The 18531-nt window shown below is 60.8% G+C and overlaps 1 protein-coding gene across 18 annotated transcripts in view; it reads right to left on the bottom strand.

Annotated features, from left to right (window-relative positions):
- The window catches only part of R3HDM2 (R3H domain containing 2), a 127736-nt gene that overhangs the window by 5614 nt on the left and 103591 nt on the right, over nt 1-18531 (bottom strand). For 12 of the 18 annotated variants that reach the window (XM_073319341.1, XM_073319348.1, XM_073319354.1 and 9 more), the window contains 8 exons: nt 17836-18056; nt 15353-15513; nt 10414-10503; nt 9099-9341; nt 7034-7160; nt 5493-5731; nt 4685-4839; nt 3817-3917 (listed from right to left, as the gene is read on the bottom strand). In XM_073319341.1, coding sequence (XP_073175442.1) covers nt 3817-3917; nt 4685-4839; nt 5493-5731; nt 7034-7160; nt 9099-9341; nt 10414-10503; nt 15353-15513; nt 17836-18056 — 1337 coding nt within the window. The remainder of the gene's footprint in view (nt 1-3816; nt 3918-4684; nt 4840-5492; nt 5732-7033; nt 7161-9098; nt 9342-10413; nt 10504-15352; nt 15514-17835; nt 18057-18531) is intronic. The other 6 variants (XM_073319339.1, XM_073319336.1, XM_073319353.1 and 3 more) reach the window with 3 other exon arrangements.

An 18531-nucleotide genomic window follows, 5' to 3' on the forward strand; every position in this document is an offset into this window, starting at 1 on the left:
ACCCCAATCCTTCCCTGTGCCTGGAACTGCACCCCAATCCTTCCCTGTGCCAGGCACTGCATCTCCATGCCCGGCACTGCACTCCAATCCTTCCCTGTGTCTGGCACAGCATCTCCATGCCCGGCACTGCACCCCAATCCTTCCCTGTGCCAGGCACTGCATCTCCATGCCCGGCACTGCACTCCAATCCTTCCCTGTGCCTGGCACGGCACTGCACTCCAATCCTTCCCTGTGCCTGGCATTGCATCTCCATGCCCGGCACTGCACCCCAAACCTTCCCTGTGCCAGGCACTGCACCCCAAACCTTCCCTGTGCCTGGCACAGCACCCCAAACCTTCCCTGTGCCTGGCACAGCATCTCCATGCCTGGCACTGCACCCCAATCCTTCCCTGTGCCAGGCACTGCATCTCCATGCCTGGCACTGCACCCCAATCCTTCCCTGTGCCTGGAACTGCACCCCAATCCTTCCCTGTGCCTGGCATTGCATCTCCATGCCCGGCACTGCACCCCAATCCTTTCCTGTGTCTGGCACAGCATCTCCATGCCCGGCAGTGCACTCCAATCCTTCCCTGTGCCAGGCACTGCATCTCCATGCCCGGCACTGCACTCCAATCCTTCCCTGTGCCTGGCATTGCATCTCCATGCCTGGCACAGCACCCCAATCCTTCCCTGTGCCTGGCACAGCACCCCAATCCTTCCCTGTGCCTGGCACAGCATCTCCATGCCTGGCACTGCACCCCAATCCTTCCCTGTGCCAGGCACTGCACTCCAATCCTTCCCTGTGCCAGGCACTGCATCTCCATGCCTGGCACTGCACCCCAATCCTTCCCTGTGCCTGGAACTGCACCCCAATCCTTCCCTGTGCCAGGCACTGCACCTCCATGCCCGGCACTGCACTCCAACCCTTCCCTGTGCCAGGCACTGCACCTCCATGCCCGGCACTGCACCCCAACCCTTCCCTGTGCCAGGCACTGCATCTCCATGCCCGTCACTGCACTCCAATCCTTCCCTGTGCCTGGCACTGCATCTCCATGCCCGGCAGTGCACTCCAATCCTTCCCTGTGCCTGGCATTGCATCTCCATGCCCGGCACTGCACCCCAATCCTTTCCTGTGTCTGGCACAGCATCTCCATGCCCGGCACTGCACCACAATCCTTCCCTGTGCCAGGCACTGCATCTCCATGCCCGGCACTGCACTCCAATCCTTCCCTGTGCCTGGCATTGCATCTCCATGCCCGGCACTGCACCCCAATCCTTCCCTGTGCCTGGCACAGCACCCCAATCCTTCCCTGTGCCTGGCACAGCATCTCCATGCCTGGCACTGCACCCCAATTCTTCCCTGTGCCAGGCACTGCACTCCAATCCTTCCCTGTGCCAGGCACTGCACCTCCATGCCCGGCACTGCACCCCAACCCTTCCCTGTGCCAGGCACTGCATCTCCATGCCCGTCACTGCACTCCAATCCTTCCCTGTGCCTGGCACTGCATCTCCATGCCTGGCACTGCACTCCAATCCTTCCCTGTGCCAGGCACTGCACCTCCATGCCCGGCACTGCACCCCAACCCTTCCCTGTGCCAGGCACTGCATCTCCATGCCCGTCACTGCACTCCAATCCTTCCCTATGCCTGGCATTACATCTCCATGCCTGGCACTGCACCCCAATCCTTCCCTGTGTCTGGCACTGCATCTCCATGCCCGACACTGCATTCCAATCCTTCCCTGTGCCTGGCACTGCATCTCCGTGCCCGGCACTGCACCCCAATCCTTCCCGGTGCCTGTCACTGCATCTCCATGCCCGGCACTGCACCCCAATCCTTCCCTGTGCCTGGCACGGCACTCCAATCCTTCCCCGTGCCTGGCATTACATCTCCATGCCTGGCACTGCACCCCAATCCTTCCCTGTGCCTGGCACTGCATCTCCATGCCTGGCACTGCCCCCCAATCCTTCCCTGTGCCTGGCACTGCATCTCCATGCCTGGCACTGTGTCTGGCATGGCACCTCCTATTCCTTGTCTCCCCATGCCTGGCACTGCACCCCCATCACTCCCGCTGTGTCCACCTGCAGTGGAAGCCAGGAGCTCCCGGGGCCCCAGCCTGCACTTGGGTGACCCCGTGGGGCTGCGGCGAGGATGGCAGAGCGGGTGGCTCCAGGGCACAGGGACCCCAGGGAGCATTCCTTTCCTGTCCTTCTCGGGGGGTCTGATCCAGACCATGCCAGGCTCCCCCAGGGGAAGAAACAGGGAGCTGAGAGCAAAGCAGTGCCCCGGCCTGGCCACCAACGACTCCGCTCTCCCGCACCTCCTTTCTCCCCGCAGCCCCAGCCTTGCTCCTCAGGGGAGGCAGTGCAGCCTAGTGGGAGCAGCGCCTGCTAGTGCCACCTGGAACTGGGCTCCGTGCTCTCTGCGGCCCAGCCCAGCCGGCTGACCACACTGGGGTTGCACTGCGCTGGGACGGGACCGGGGCAGTGCCAGGCGGGGCCGTGTTCGCCCCCCTCGGTGCTGGCAGGAGGATGAGGGAAATTTACCAGCGCTAAACCCTGCTCCGGCCGACGGGGGAAGGGGCGGGGGGCAGCTCAAGAAAGCAGCCATAGCTGGGCTGGTACAGATGTTCTGCTCTGGCCTTGGCCTGGCTGCTGACCCCCGGCCCCCCAGCCAGCTGGAGAGGGGAAGGGTGACATCACGGGCCGCGCAGCTGTTGCAGGGTCACTCCTGACCTAGCTGATCCGTCCTGGCCGCCTGCTCGCAATGCCAGGCAGCCCCAGGGGTTTGGCTAATGCCGGTCGACTACAGAGAGGTGTTGGTGCGAAAACCCTGTCACCCTCCCCCGGGAGCCTAGAGACGCGCTCCCTCGTACTTCCTGTGTACCCGCCCGACCCCTCCCCTAACACCTGCCTCTCCTGCATGGCCTGCTGCCCCCCAGATATGCACGGGGGGCCCAGTTCAACATCCCCAGCAGCACCAGTGCCCCCAAATGCCCACACCACTCTGCCCTGGGTGCCCAGGCCCAGCGCATGCCAGGAGTCCTGGCTCCCAGCCCCCCCTGTGCTAACATCTAGACCCCACTCCCCTCCAGAGCTGGGGATAGAACCCAGGAGTCCTAGCTCCTAGCCCCCTGCCTGTCACCACAGTTTTAAAAGCTTGATTCCAGCCAATTCAAGGCTGTCGAGTCTGAGAACGCCCAGAGCCCGCTGCCATACCCGGTGCCCCCAGCAGATGGCATGTGAGGCCCAGCCAACACAAGGCTGGGAAGAGCCCCGTTGGCCCTGGCTGAAATGCCTGGCTAGCCCACGGGCAGAGGGGCCGGGCCCCTGGGCACCACTCACAGCCACTGCGGGGGAGGTGCAGAGCTGGGCTGTGTGAGCAGAGCAGCCCTGCCCCAGTTCTCCCCCCAGGGACCTGGATCGCTAGGTGAACGCACCGGCCGTCCCAGAGTGTCCGAACGCTGAGCTGCCTCCGTCTCTTTCTCCAATTTCCCTACAGAGCCCTGGTGGCGGGGCAGCCTGGCCGCCCAGTGTCTCTCCCAGAGGAGGCAGGGCAGCAGGGCTGGCTGCCCCACACCAGGCTCTGCCTGGCCCCAGCCCGGCCTTGGCTTGTCTGCTGATGACCGTGGGGGGCAGGGAACTGGGCTGAGACCCACCCGACTCAGTTCACAGAAGCCACCAACCGCTTCTGTCGGCCTGGGTCGGAGCAGGTGGCTCAGCTGTGTGTTACCAACCCCCCCCAGAGAGCCAGCCCCTCCTGGGCTAGGACGCCAAGGTACTTCCCAGCGCCCCAGCAGGGGGCAGGGTGAGCCTGGGAACCAGCGGTCTCTCCTTACCCGAATACGGCTGCTGCATCTGTGGCGGGCTGCAGGGCGAGGGAGACTGGGGCATCTGATACTGCTCGGAGCCGGGAGGCTGCAGGTACCCGACCGAGGGGCTGCCAGGAGGAGAGAGCTGCAGTGAGGCGTCAGAGCTGCATTTCCCCAGACCCCGCCTTTGAGAGGCAGCTTCTCCCCAACCCAGGGGCTGGGCGACCACACCCGTTTGTGCTGGGGTCACCTCCCCGCTCTGCAGACGCACGGGGACTTGGGGCAGCCCTCCCCGTGCTGGCTCCTGGCTCACAGGACTGCTGCAGTGCAGCCGGTTCTGGGGAGGAGTGCCACACTACGGCTGGGAGAAAGGGAACTCTGGCGATGCTGATGCCCCGACTCTTTGGTTGGGCAGGGAAGGCCAGCGGGGCGAGCAGGGGGCTCCAGCTGCAAGCTCAGGGCTGCTGCTGCAAGTAGGAATGTGGTGGAACGGCACGGCCCAACTGGGAAGGAACGGATGGGGGACCCCAGCGCATCACCTGCCCCGCACCTTCCTGCCCTGATGCCCGAGGACATCACAGCTTGGGCATGTGGGCGACAGGCCTGCCTTGGAAGGAGCTAAACCCTCTGCTCCTCAGCAGCTGTGCCTAAGACCCTGGAGCAGGAGAGGCTCCAAACACAGCCCCCTACGTGCCCCCTGGTTATCCCCCACTGCCCAGAATCTTGCCAGCCCAGCAGCAAAGGCCCCCCCGGCCCCTGCGACTCTGCCTTGCTGATCCTCTCCCCTTTGACCAAGGCCAGCTCAGCCAGCAACCACCCGCCGCACGGCCCCCCCCAGGCACCGTGGCCCCTCGCTCTCCGAGCGGAGGTGGGCTGGAGATGCCGCTCACCTTACCTGGTGCCGTTCTGCTGGGCCGTGGGGATGACGCTGTAATAGACCGGCATCCCGCCGGACTGCAGCCCTCCCTGAACCGACTGGCTGGCGGGCACCAGCACCGGCTGCTGGAACGGCTGCTGGACCACCCCCTGCGACTCGCTAGCCACCGGGACCTGCGTCGAGAAGCGGAGGGGAGCCATGGAGAGCGGCACTGGAGGAAGCGGCGCTCCCACCCGAGGTGTGACCGGAACCAAAGGAGGAACGTGAGGGAGTCCACACCAGGCTGGGGGCAGCCTTGCTAGGGAAGGGGTGGAAGGCCCAGGGCAGAGAGCCCAGGGCATTGTGGGCTGGGACTGGCTCTGCCCACACCCCCAAGCTCCCAGCGTCAGACCCTTTCGCACCGCGGCCTCTCCCCCAGCCCAGCACGGGGAGGGAGTGACGGGTTCACGCCACTGCCGGGGAATGAGAACACCCATGGGTGTGAGAAGCAAGGCAGGAGGAGCAGGCTTCTGGGGGACCCCGTCTGTGCAGCCAGCATTATGCGCCCGGCCTCCGGTTCACACCCTCTGCTCTGGATTATGTCAGGAGCTAGACGAATCTAGCTGCGCCCGCTGTGACTATCAATACCCAGTTACCCTGGAAACTGGCGCGGGGGCAGCATGCAGACGTCAGGGCTCACACACCGGCCTGGCTTTTGGGAGTGCCGGGAGCGACACGCAGGGGGGTTCCCTCGCCCGGGAGCCCAGGCCGAAGCTGGTATACAGCAGCCTTATCTCAGCTGGGCTGGCGTCGCCCCCGAGTTATGTCACGTGGCCCCGCTGCCCACCTGATACGAGGGCAGTGCCGTGTACTGGACCATCAGGCCTTGCATCTGGCTCCCCATGTTGCCTCTTTGATTGCTGAGGAGGCCGGAGGTCTGGGACGGCTGGACTCCCAGCATGCTTTGCATCTGGCTCCCCATGTTGCTCCTCTGATTGCTGAGGAGGCCGGGGGTCTGGGACGGCTGGACTCCCAGCATGCCCTGGTACGTCTGCTGCTGGTTGGACATCATTGGCTGTAAACCTGCTGCGGGACAGGGGCGGGACGTAAGCGCGTCTCTGGGGCACCGCGCAACTCCAGTGATGCAGCTCGGGTCCCTTCGTTCACGTTCCGCACCCCAGCGGCAGCTGGGAAGGCTCTGCAGCGAGGAGGCCGCTCGACCAGGACGGACCCCTATGACAGGCACCACAGCAGGTCTACCCCGACCCCAGGGAAAGTTCCAACCCCCCCACCACCCCGGTCAGTATCTCTCGCTGTTCTCTAGCCTCTTCCATCAGTGCACTCTACAGAGGGAGTCAGTATGATTCTCCCTATTCGACAGATGGGGAAACTGAGGCACAGGGAGGGGCTGCGACTTGACCACAGACACCCAGCTGGTCAGTGACGGAGCTGGGAATAGAACCCAGGGCTCCTGACTCCCAAGTCCAGTGCTCTTCCCAATAGGTCACACCATCTCTTCCAGTTGGTTTATGCCTGGAAGCAGGAAAGGTTTGAAAAGCTCTTGCCCTCCATGATATCTTGCGGCAGAGAGTCCCGCAGGCTGGATGGAAAAGCTCCAGCTATAAAAATTCAGCCAGTTTTAAGTGTTCTTCTTATGCATTAACAAACGGGGTTTAAAGTTCTTTCCTGCACTCTGGTGGAAAGGTTAACTGTCAGCGGGGGTGGGAGCGGGGAGACGGGGATACAAGGCTTCTGGGCTGAGACAGAGGGTAGAAACTCCTCCTGGTTTCATAGCCTTAAAGGCCAGATGGGACCATTAGCTCGCCCGTCTGACCTCCTGCATAGCTCACCCTGGACTCCTGTCAAAGCCAAAGCATTTAGTCAGACTAATGCATTTCAGCCCCCAGGAAACTAAGCTGTGAGCCCCAGGCTTAGAACAGGGGAGACCCAGGTACCACCGATGCCTGAGGCCTTGGACATCACAGGGAACTGGATAGGTGAGACTTGCCAAGAAATCCCAGCAAAGCGCATCCCACACTGCCGGAACCGCCCCCACCCCACTCCCCCTGCCAATCCGAGCTGGGGGGGAAATCCCTCCCCAACCCCAAATCTGGCTGGCGGAGGGATCCTGAGGGTGTGAACAAAGCCCACCGGCCTGGCAGTGAGAAAGAGGATTTGCTGTGACGCCGTCTCTAAGCCAGAGAAACATTTTGGAGCAAGTTACGAGTAACTGCAGCTGGTGGGCAAATAGACAAGGCCTGGGGGGGCACAAGCCCTGCTCACAGACTATTAACCTGTCATCGGGTGGGAGCAGCTCCAAAAAAGGGCAGATCGCCGCAGACCCCTCCCGCCGCCCAGCCCTGGCCGGCGCCTGCCCGAGCCCCTTACCAGGCTGCTGTGCAGGCTGTGGGAGCTGCTGACTGCGCTGGGGGCTGAAGGCCACCGGGTGACTGAGAGGTCTGTATTGCTGGCTGGAGTTCGGATACTGCCCGGGCGGGTAGTAGGAAACCTGAATCTAGCAGAACAAAGAAAGTCTGTGGAGAAATCGAGCCGCTCCGAGCAACGGGTGAGAAAATGGAGGTCCCAGGCCTTCTGCCCTCCCCAGACCAGCCAGGACTCACGCTGGGGCTGCTGCGAGAGAGGAACGAGCCCCCGCCCTGCAAGCTCACAAAGCCGCCCCTACAGGGCCGGGAACCAGAGCCGGGGCAGCAGCCTGTGGGCGTGTGATGGGCATTGGGGGGTGTCTTTGGATTCATGCCAGCACAGCAGGGGAAGGGAAGGGGGACACGGTGACGTAGCAGTCGAGGTTCAGGAGGTCCCAACTCCCACCCACGCCGGGCCCCAATGACAGCACTGTGGGGCCGTGGGGGAACCCTACCGACGTGAGGACAAGCTGCAGGATCGGGGCCTTACACGGTTTCTTTATAGATCCCTAGAGCTTAAGGTTAGACATGACCGTTAGAGCATCAGTGTATAGATCCCAGGCCAGCGCGTCACCCAGTTACCCTGTGCAATGTGTTCGACTAAAGCATCTTCCAGCCAGGCTGGATTTGGAGCCATCCAGAGTGGGAGACCCGACCGCTCCCCTTGGACATCACTTCCAAGAGTTCATCACCTGCCCTGCTAACCAGTGGGGCCTTTCTACCAACCGGAACGGGGCTGGTTTCACCTTCCAGCCACCGGTTCGTGTTCCACCTTCCTCCGCTAGGTTCAAGAGCCCAGCAGTACCTGGGATTTTCTCTGATCTGGACACAGGGATCCCGTCAGCGCCCCCTCAGATTGCAGCCATCTCTGGGGGTGATATACTGCACAGCACCAAGCTGGGCAAGAGTGTAGGACAGGAAGTGAAGGAGAATCTCCTTCCCAATGGACGCTGACCAGTGTGTTTTCTTATGCTCCACCCCAATGTCTCTCGTCTTTCATGGGCTAGTCCCACCGCCCGATAACAGAGGCCCTGGGACTTCCCCGAAAGAATTCCTGGTTGAACTACGGCTGCTCTTGTAGAAAAACCATTCATGGATCTTGATTTAAAACCGCCAGTGCCAGAGAACCCACCACAGCCCTCGGCCAGTTGTCCCGATGGTTCACTCTCATCACTGGTCAAAATGTCCTATTTCCAGTCTGAATGTGCCTAGCTTCAACTTCCAGCTGCTTGGTCATGTTAGAACTAGATACAAGAGCCCGCCACCAAATTTTTGTTGTCCATGCAAGTACCCGCAGACCTATCTTTAGGGCTTGGCCTATACTCGAAAGTCTGACTGGTTATGGTGCAGTTCGAATTCGCCAGGCAAACACTTTTATTCGGGAGTAAAAGTGGGGGTTTTCCTTAACCCGCTTCCCAAGGGGCATAAACTAAGCCCAGAAAAGGCCCCTCATATTCCGGAGTAAGGCCGGGTCTATGCTTGAAGGTTTTGCTGGCAGAGCTATCCTGGCAAAACCCGCCACGTGTGGACGCAGCGGATAGAGGCAGAACTGAGCTTTATAGCGATAGGGCTTATTCAAGCCCCGTGAGTGAAATTAGCGATAGTGGCAAAAGCGGGTTTTGCGGGTATAACTGGGTCTACACTGGGGCTTTGCTGGTTAGGAACCACCCCTCATCCCAGCCCTGACCAACCGCAGTGCAGACCTGGCCCGAGAACGTCCCCCTGGCCACATTCAGACCGTAATTCCTACTGGTCTAGCCTTCCCGTGCAGACAAGCCCCATGACACCAAGCAGGGTGGGGCAGGGACTGTCTCTTTCTGGGGTGTCTGCAGTGCTGATCCACGACTCAGGCCCCTCCGTGTCACTGCAATACCCCTGGTAGCCAGCGCAAAGGGTGCAGGCTGAGTTCCGTGGACTAGATGCTCCGTTCCCAGGGGCTGCCCCCCCTTCACCCCAACACTTGGCACTAGCCTCCCTCATGGCTTGTCTCGCCCCAGGCCACCCACACTGTCCCAGCCCTTGTTGCTTACTTGCTGGGGAGGCTGCAGGTAGCCCTGGGGCTGCAGGACTTGCTGAGCGGGAGTCGTGTGTCCCGAGGTGGAGTAGCTGGAGGAAGGGATGGGCTGTCCCGGGGACGTCATGATGAATCCCGTCTGCTGAGGATGCTGGGAGATGAGGGGCGGCTGGAACATGGCTGAGGACGGGTCTGGAGCTTCCGTGGAGCCCTGACGGCTGAGGCTGATCTGCCCAAAGGGGGAGCTGAGCTCATCAGCCTGCGGGCGGAGGGAGAAGGAGAACAGAGCATGGGCACCGGTGTCTCTGGGTCATGCCAACAGCGAGGACGAGAAGCTTCTACCCCCCACCACTCAGAGCTGCCTCCGGAGAAGCCCCCAGTTGTGAGCATGGCGCTTGGGCAGATCACGTTCGCAAGGTCAGGAACCTGTCTTCGGGGCTGGAAGCAAGGAGCCTGTGGGTCTGTGGCAGGGGTTGGGAGGATGGAGTCACTAAATAAAGAGTAATGTGGTCCCCTTGTGCCCCAGCCCAGCTGGGGAACATGCCGGGCCAGCCAGCCTTTGCCCCCAAGTTCTTATGGCCTCGGGGCCTGCCCTAAAGTGCGAACCCCTCCCGGGATTTTGCCCTGGCAGTCACAGTCCACTCCAGGCTCACGTAGCACACTGCAGAGCCATCGGGCAGCCTGCAATCCTGCAACCAGAGCTGTTCCTAGCTGAGCACCTGCAAAGACCTCCAGGGACAGGGCCGGAGTGAGTGGACGGAGGCGACCGGGCACCGGTCCGATGCTCCTTGTGCAGTCAGTCAGTAGCTTAATAGGCAGCTCCTGCTGGCTGCTTTGGGAATCCAGACATCAGGCGTTTGCAAAATGACCCCCAAATGCTGGTGCAGCCCCTCCATCCTCTTTCCCTTGCTGTCAGCTTGAGCCCCGTCTGCTCACTGCTGCGTAAGGGAACGCGGTCCCCCACTCCCAGCACGCAGTGCTCTGCCTTTCCCAGCACGCCCTGCGGGATAGCTCCAGGGGATGAAAATGGGCCACAGCAAACCACCGAAGGCCGGGGGTCCCGGGGCCAAAGCACCGGGTGATGGGACGGCGGGTGAGCATGCTCAGTCCGGCGCCGACTGGGAGTCCACACCTGCTTCTCAAGGCGGGTTTAACACAAGCCACTGGGGCCACTACCTGCACCCCCACAGCAGCCCTGCCCCTCCGCCCGCCTGCCCTGGCTCTAGCCCCCACCCGGAGAGTCGGGCCCTGCAGAACAGCCCGGGTTAGCAAAGCTCGCACAACACAGACACGGCACACACGGGACAGACACGGGCGAGAACGGGTTATACCATGTTGTACTGCTGGGGCGGAGACACGGGCAGGAGGACCTGGGGACAGGAGCTGGCAGAGTACTGAACAGGCTGCAGAGCTGGGACCGGCTGAGACCAGCGGAGAAGGGGAGAGAAGAGAGAGGTTCGGGGGGAGGAGGGGAGAGAAAGAAGGAAGGGCAAGGTTAGTCATCTGAGCTCATTCCAGACACACAGAGGACGGGGCTGCAGAGGTCAGAGAGCAGGCTGCTCTGGGGAGCTGGGGAAGCCTGTCTCCGTGGGGGGCTGGAAGGGGGTGGGTGGAAGAGGAACCGGGGGGGGGGGAGCTCTCACCCCCTCACACAAACGCTGACACTTTCTGCTCTTTCAGAAACTCCTCCCCCACGCAGGCACCTTTGCTGGGCGCAGAGGGACAGAGATCCCGCATTCCTCTCATGCCACCCCTGGGGTTGCCCCCCACTGCTCCCCACCCCCATTTTAGCCTTTAAGGGACTGTTCAGCTGCCTGCCGGCTCTTGGACTTGGGCAGATTTTTCTCATCACTGACCGCACTGTAGTTTAACGCTGCTAACTCCACGTGATCCAACCTGCCATGAGATCAGCTATAAACCCATGAGAATTGAAACCCTGGGAAGTGCCGTGTTCTTCCCGTTCACCTCCTGGTTCCAAGCTTTTCAGGGCCAAGATTCTCCTGTAATCACAGGACTCCAGGAGCTGAGGCTTTAGCTGAGACATGTGACGACATGGCAACACTGCACCTCCAAAGCCTTTGCCAACACCCCGTGGCTCACACCCAAACTCCCACCAGATCTCGGACAAAGCAACGGGGAAATCAACCACCACTGGAGAGAACTGGCCATGGCGGGGGGAGGGATGGAGCAGGGCTCCCCCCAGCTTTTGGGGCAGCTGGCGCAATTCAGCACCCCAAGGCCCCTGCCATCCCAAGCCACATCTGCTGCTTTCCATTCAGTTGTGGATGGAACTCGGACAGCTCTGAACCCCAGCCTGGCACCATGTCACCCCTGGTGAGTTATAGCTGCCCGGGGGTGCGAGGGGTGTGTGAAGTTGCCCTGCTTGGCTTCTGTGGTTCTGCTGAGCTGCTTTCCCAAGGGATTCTCGCTGGGGGGTTAACTCCCACCCCCCAACCCACGGACAAACTCTCCCTGCAAGCCTTGGATCAGTGGCGACCCTCCCTGGATAAGGGCAAGGTCGGGCGGGGAGCCAGCCACACAACACGCAGACAGTCTCCACCCTTGTCTACACCGAGGGGTTTCATTCGCACCGAGTTTTGGCAGGCGAACTGTCCGGAGGATGCTGTGGGCACTGACTGCATACACACTATCAGCCCGTCTACATGGCTAGGGCTGCGTGTGGAGTAAGCGCATGGCATTCTGGGTGGGCATCCCACGGTGCTTTGCTTCCTTGCGGAGCTCTGTGCCTTATGGGATATGGAGCGGAAGTCAGACGGAAGGGAATGGAGCTCTGGGGTGAAGACAAACGGCTCTGGGCGTGTTACGCTGGGGCCCAGTAACGGGCCCTGGCCGGGGCCTCTCGTCGCGGCGCCCAGCAGCGCGTGTTGTGCCAATGCCAGTTTGCTCAGCACCCCAGAGCTTCGACTCACAGACTCTAAGGTCGGAAGGGACCATCCTGATCAGCTAGTCTGGCCTCCCTCACGTTGCAGGCCACAGAACCTCGCCCACCCACTCCTATAACAGCCCCTAGCCTCCGGCTGAGCCATGACAGATCATGGTACAGAGAATCCACCACCGACACTAGTTTAAACCTGCAAGTGACCCGTGCCCCACGCTGAAGAGGAAGGTGAAACCTCCCCAGGGTCTCTGCCAACCTGACCTGGGGGGAAATTCCTTCCTGACCCCAAATACAGCCACCAATTAGAGCCTGAGCATGTGGGCAAGACCCGACAGACAGACTCCCGGGAAGAATTCTCTGTCGTAACTCAGAGCCCTCCGCAGTCACAGATCGGCTACATACCATCGTAGGCAGTCCCATCACACCATCCCCTCCATAGACTAACCAAGCTCAGGCTGGAAGCCGGTTAGGGTTTCTGACCCCACTGCTCCCCTGGGAAGCCTGTTCCAGAGGGTCACTCCGCTGACGGTTAGAAACCTTCCCCATATTTCAAGCCTACATTTGTTGCTGGCCAGTTTCTATCCATTTATTCTGGTCTTACAAGCAGCTCCGGCTCGTGCCCTCCTGCCGCTCCCCAGTGCACGAGCTCCACTGGCTCTTCAGAAATTAGCAAGTTCCCAACCCACCTAGGGGCAGAGGGGCCTCGAGGAGCTGGGGCTGGGAGCGGGGCTGTACTAGATGGAAGACAAGGAGTCTCCAATGGTCAACCCTGGTGTTCACAGGACCCTTCCACGCCCTCAAACCTACCACCAGTCTCATTGCTTGGGAGCCCCTTCTGTCTCCAGCTTCCCCCCGGGCTACCCCATCTGCCCCTTCCCCCGGGCAGCTCCCTGGCAGCCCTGGGGCAAAGGCTGGTGGTGACGCACTTCAGCTCGTTGCTGTGGCTGCAGGGAACCGGAGCTGACACAGCGAGGGAAGAGCACAGAGGTCACTGGGGAGCTGATTTTTAGCTGGGTGGAAAGGCAAACACGGAGCTTCCCACAATCCCCTGCAACAAAACCTTGGGACTTGGTCCCAAGAGAGGTTACAATTCCCACAAGACTTCCTGCCGCTGAGCAGACACCAACAAGCTTTCCGATCAGCGCCAGTCCCCCGGGGAGCTGCACCAGCACAGACGACATGTCGCGTGGCCTGTGGCCGGCCATTCCTCTGAGCCGATCCACACGCCGGGGGCCCACCAAGTCCAGCGTGTGGCACTGAACCCATTCTGAGGCCCCGCAACGGTCCCCTTGCTCCTTTGGGGAACCTGCTGCGGGGAGAGCGGGAAAGGGGACATTGAGAAAACTCCACGTAGAGAAACACAGCTTTGGAAGCGATCCACAGAGAACTCAGAACAGACCGGAGTGAGACATTCCGATCGGCAAGCGGGAGCGAAAGCCGGCACCGTACGCAGGCAGCAATGCAGAGCTCCCCTGCCAGCGGCTGGGACCGGCTACCACCACAGCCACTGACCCTCACCTCGTCATTTAGGGGTGGCGGGTGGCCAACGAACTACAGCAAGAGGCAGCCGCGGAGACACGGTTCCTGCAGACTCCGAGAATGGAGCTGTGTCAGGAGAAACATCAAACACGGGTGCTCTCTAAAGGGCCGTGGGTCCGCATCTGGCACTCCAGACTGGTGGAGCATCCCCTGGGCTTGACCCAGGGCAAGGATGATGGGGAGATGAACCTGGGCCTTTTAAAACACGGGAGACCAAACTCCAGCCCCAGGGCTCAATCCCAGGCCTCCTGCTCCTCTGACTGCAGCTGGGAGACAAAGCTAACCGGCTGCAGGATTGCAGGGCGGGAGAATTCAGACAAGCAGCAGCCCGAAGGGCTGCAGGTCCGAACACGCAGAGGAACAAGGAGCTGGCGTATGAGGCTTTGTTTTCATGTCAGTTTACAGGCAGGCCAGATGCAAGTTGCCAAGGCAGCCCTCTGCATCACGAAGCTCAGGCAACACGGCCTACTCAGGCCATCAGCTGAGCATTGGTGGGATTCTCAGAGGAGGGGGTATGGACCTGCCCAGAGCTCCAGGGCATTCCTGCTTCCCCTGAGCCACAGGAACGAGGATCCAGGCAACGCCATGTGCCCTGCAGAGGCACAGACAGGTGGCAGTGTGGGCAGGCTGGGCATGGCGCAGCCTTTGCTGGTGTTTGCACAGAAGTGTTTGCTTAGAGGTGACAAGACAAGCGGCCCGGCCTGAGGTCAGACAACAGCTGCCGGGTTCCTTGATCCCCCTGCTGGGCTGCTCAACCCTGCCAATCTCAGACCCCGTCCTCAGGAGGGGTAAGCACCAGGCTAGTGCCAGCCAAAGGAAGGAAACGCTCAAGCTAAGAAGGGAAAATTTCACCCGGGGACCTTCCAGCTCCCACTCCACGGCAGGGGAATGGCTCTGGAGTCCGCGTCTTCAGATGGAGAGCTTTCAGAGAGCCAGAGCAGAGCCCAGGCCAGAGAGCCAGGAGCCCCCGGTTGGAATCCTGGCTCCCAACACTGGCTCTGCGGCCTGCGGCAAGGCGCTCTACCCCTCTGCCTCGGCCACCCGCTTCCTGGGGCAGACGGAGGGCTGGTGGTTCTGGCGGCACTTTGCAGATAGAAAGCTCAGGACACCAGCTCCACTTATCCTCTTCGGGTGACTTCTGCAGGTGTGACCCATGACTCACGGGGAAGTCACGGTGACAGAGCAACACAGCGAGGTCTGGGGGCGCAGCTACGCCAGGAAGGCAGAGCCCTACATCTGCACCCAGTGTCCAGCTAGAGCAGCTGGCGTGAACCCACCCAGCCATGAGGCCAGGCGCCCACAGACCTGGCAGTGCCAGGGCAGGCAGGGCAACGGGCATGGGATTGCTGGGCAGCGCAGCCCACAAACACTCTGCAGTGAGCCCTCTGGCTCCAGGGCACGCTGGGAAATCACAGCCCTGCCCAAAGAACCGGAATGCACACTCCGTCTCCCTCCTGAGGAGCCTACGGGCGTTGGGGGCCTGACTTACTGAAAGGCAATAGGATCTGGGCACCTAAGCCCCTTTAGAAGTCGAACTCGAGGGCCTGATCCGGGGGCCGAACTAGCGGTGCGGGCTGCCTTTTCCCACAGGCGCCCCGTTAGCCGACGCTTTGCACAGCACCAAGCTAAGACACAGCGAGGCAACCGCAACTGTGCAGGTGGCAGGGAAGGGGGAAGGGAGGGTCCCCCCCCGAAACCTCTGCAACCAGGAGGCTGAAGCCAACCTGCTGCCAACAAAGCCCGATTCTCAGCCTCTGGAGCTGGGAGCGCGAACGCTACTGCACTTCCGGAGCCGGCAGGAGAGAGCCTGAGGACGCAGAGCTGTGACTCACCGGGGAGATCAGGTGATTGCTCATCGCCGGCTGCTGCTGGGGAGCGGGTGGGAGTGCTTGGTGCTGCTGCGGCTGCTGCTGCACAGGGCATGGCAAGAAGCTCCCTCGGCCAGGCTGGGACGAGGCGACTTGGCTGCATGCTTCCGGGGCTAGCGACAGACCTTGAATGGAGAGACAGGAGGCAGTGTTGGTACCTGGGAGATGGACCCAGGAGATGGCCCGGCTCCCCGTCCACCCCCGGCTGCTTCCCCTGGGCTCATTCATCTGTGTAAAGACATTTGCGTCTGCCTGCCCAATGGAAACCTTCCCCTGAGAAAGCTTCCGCTCTGGGAGCCGCACTGGGACCAACGTGCTCCTAGGTCACAGCAGATGAGGAGCTGGTGCTGCTCTTCGGAGGGGTCTCGGGGTCCTCGGCAGCCATCGAGGTGGCAGGTCGCTTGTTCTAACACATCACTAGCGGCTCGGTGGGAAAGCCAGGAGGGCTACCAACCCAGCACTTCCCCTCTCCCTGCCGGCACTGCAAGCAGGAGGTGCGACACGTGGGCATGCCTGAGCTAGCTTTCATCAAGCTAGCTCGCTACCACTAGCAGCCCTGGCTAGCCACCCAAGTGCAACCCTGACTGCGTCCTCGGGCCGGTGCTACGGCGGCTTTATGTACGGCTGGCGCAGCACTGCAGTCACGCCTCTGGAGTGCAGGGTAGGCGCACCCAGCGCCCGCCCTCATGGCTTTCTGCGGTGCTCAGATGCTGCACTGATGAGTTTCCTGGCTCCCTTTGGTCTGTTCACTAACTGCAGCTTGGCTGGGATCTCACATTCCAGGGGTGTGAAGTGCTTGACACGCTTGGGGGAGCGAATGCGAATATTTTGCTCTGCCTGGCACCAGAATCTGGTTCAATTCCCCAACTCTCCTGCTCCTACCGGGTGCAAAACCATGCCCAGAGCCAGGAGCGAGGTCCTGCACCATGTGCCTGCTGCATAGCTAGGGGAAGGAGCCAGGGTAAACAGGAGCAGCAGACCTGGGGAATTGAAGCAGATTCTGGTGCCAGGCAGAGGAAAATATTCGCATTAGACTCCCAGGTCTCCACAGCCCAGCACAAAGTGGTTCCTATAGAAAAAGCGGCAATTTGATGAGTCGTAAATCTGCAGAATAATTGCCTAACCCCTGCATGGGCCTAGCACGCCCGCACGTTTGTCAATAGCAGGTTTGGAGAACGTTGGTTTCTTTAATTGCAGGTTACCTTTTTTCTGAGCAAAAAGAAAAGGTACTTTCAATTGGTTAGCCAACGTATGAAGTCTGAATCCAAATCAGACCATGCACCCAAGAGATAGCCGCGGGAAAGAGTACGCACACCTCCCTGCAATCAGAAATAGCGAGAACAGGTCCTCTGCCGTGCCGCTAATTACACAGTTGGGGCCATATTTTCAAAAGAGCTCAGCTCCCACCATTTGAAAAATCTAGCCCCGGTTGTGGGTGCTGGGCATGTGAAAATCTAGCCCCAAATTCTTAAGAAAACCTGGTCTCACAATGGGATGTGCCCAGCCCTGGAGTTACAAGGTAAAAGCTCTGTTGTAAGAGCCAGTCTATGCTCTGAAATAACACCCGGCAGATTCCAAGGTCAGTTCTTTACTCCTTCACTGGATCAAGTTGTTGCGATGAAGCCAAACGATGTAAAACCCTACTAACCTAAACTAACTAATGAATCTAAGCTCATCTAGGAGTTTCTCAGCACAGCACGGTGACGGCCGCTCTTTGGAGGGAGCGTTAGAGCGAAGGGGGAAGCAGGATTTCATTCTCCTCTGGCTAAGATTTTTGTCACTTGACATGTGGCTACTCAGCCGTCACCACTGCGTTCAAGTGATGATGGAACCACAGGCGTTCTCCCCTGAAAACGCCTGAGGACACCTCGAAATTCAGCACACTGCTTTTTCTGCCTGTGACGTACAGCTGGTCTCCCGAACAAGGAACCAGTCGGAGTGCTAGTAACCCCCCCCGAAATGCCCTTAACCGGCATTCTCCCTGGGCCAGGGACCGGTGTCAGTTCTGGCCTGGTCACCAAGGCGTGGGGGTTGAAATCCGTTATGGTGCGTCTGAAACTCTAGCCTGCATTTAGTGGTGCTCTAAGAATTGGCAGCATCTGACCCTGCTCTTAGGCTAAGTCTGACGAGATCAGCTAATTATTGGCTCCTTCCCCCTGAGAGCAAGAAAAGGGCAGGACGGTTTGTCTTGCCCGGGCAAAGTCCCCTTCCAGCAGCGAGAGCCCGCGGACCGGGAGGAATGGGCGCACAGCAGCTGCAGGCCCACAGGATGGGAGCGTGGCACTGCAGGGAACACACACGTTGCTGGGCCAGGAGGTCACCAGTTCCAGTCCCCCCAGAGTGACATGTTAGATAGGGCCCCCAGTGTCTGGTAGCTACCCAGAGATACACGAGCCCCCCCGAGCTCACAATTGCACGACACCGGAATCACCAGCTCTGCGCGGTACCTGGCCTGGCCGTCCTGCTGACGCTGCTCCCAATGCTGTCCCCTCGCGTGAGAATGGAGATGCCGCTGAAGCTGCTGGCTTTAGTGACGGGCGGGCGCAGGTTGCGGATGGAGCTGTCCGAGTCTGTGCTGCTCCAGGGCCGGGGCTCCAGAGACTTCAGCTCACTCTCTGTGCTGCTCTGACGGCTGCCCGAGGCCCGGTTCAGAGCGTCCCGGTTCCCCCTGCAGAGACCACAGCGGTTACACGGTCTCTCCCAGCAGAGGGGAGTACACGAACGAGAGCGAGCGGCAGCAGGGAGCTCTGGAGCCCAGCACGCCGGCACCAGACATGCCTGCATGAAGGGAAATGGGGCTGCAGGAGTCCCCAGGACTTTCCCAATGGCCTCGCTCACACGGCTGCGTGGGAACGAACATCCTGGAGCCCGCAGATCCACTGAGAAGCCGCCCCGACAGCAGGACTGGGCTGGCTCTGGCCAGAGATCCATGCACCTGGCTGACCCCCACCCCACACCAAGAGCTGAAGGGGACGTTTACACTGCAGCTGGGGGCGAGCCTCCCCGCCCGGGCAGACGGACTCCTGCTGGCGCACTGAAAAGAGCTGGGTGGATGTGGCACTGATGGAGGCTCAGGCTGCCCACCCAAGTTCAAGGCCATGCTGCTCCCTGGGTCTGACCTCGGGTGGCCAGCCCGAGCCTCT

This window comes from Lepidochelys kempii, chromosome 20 (genome assembly GCF_965140265.1).
Source record: "Lepidochelys kempii isolate rLepKem1 chromosome 20, rLepKem1.hap2, whole genome shotgun sequence".
Lineage (NCBI taxonomy): Eukaryota > Metazoa > Chordata > Testudines > Cheloniidae > Lepidochelys > Lepidochelys kempii.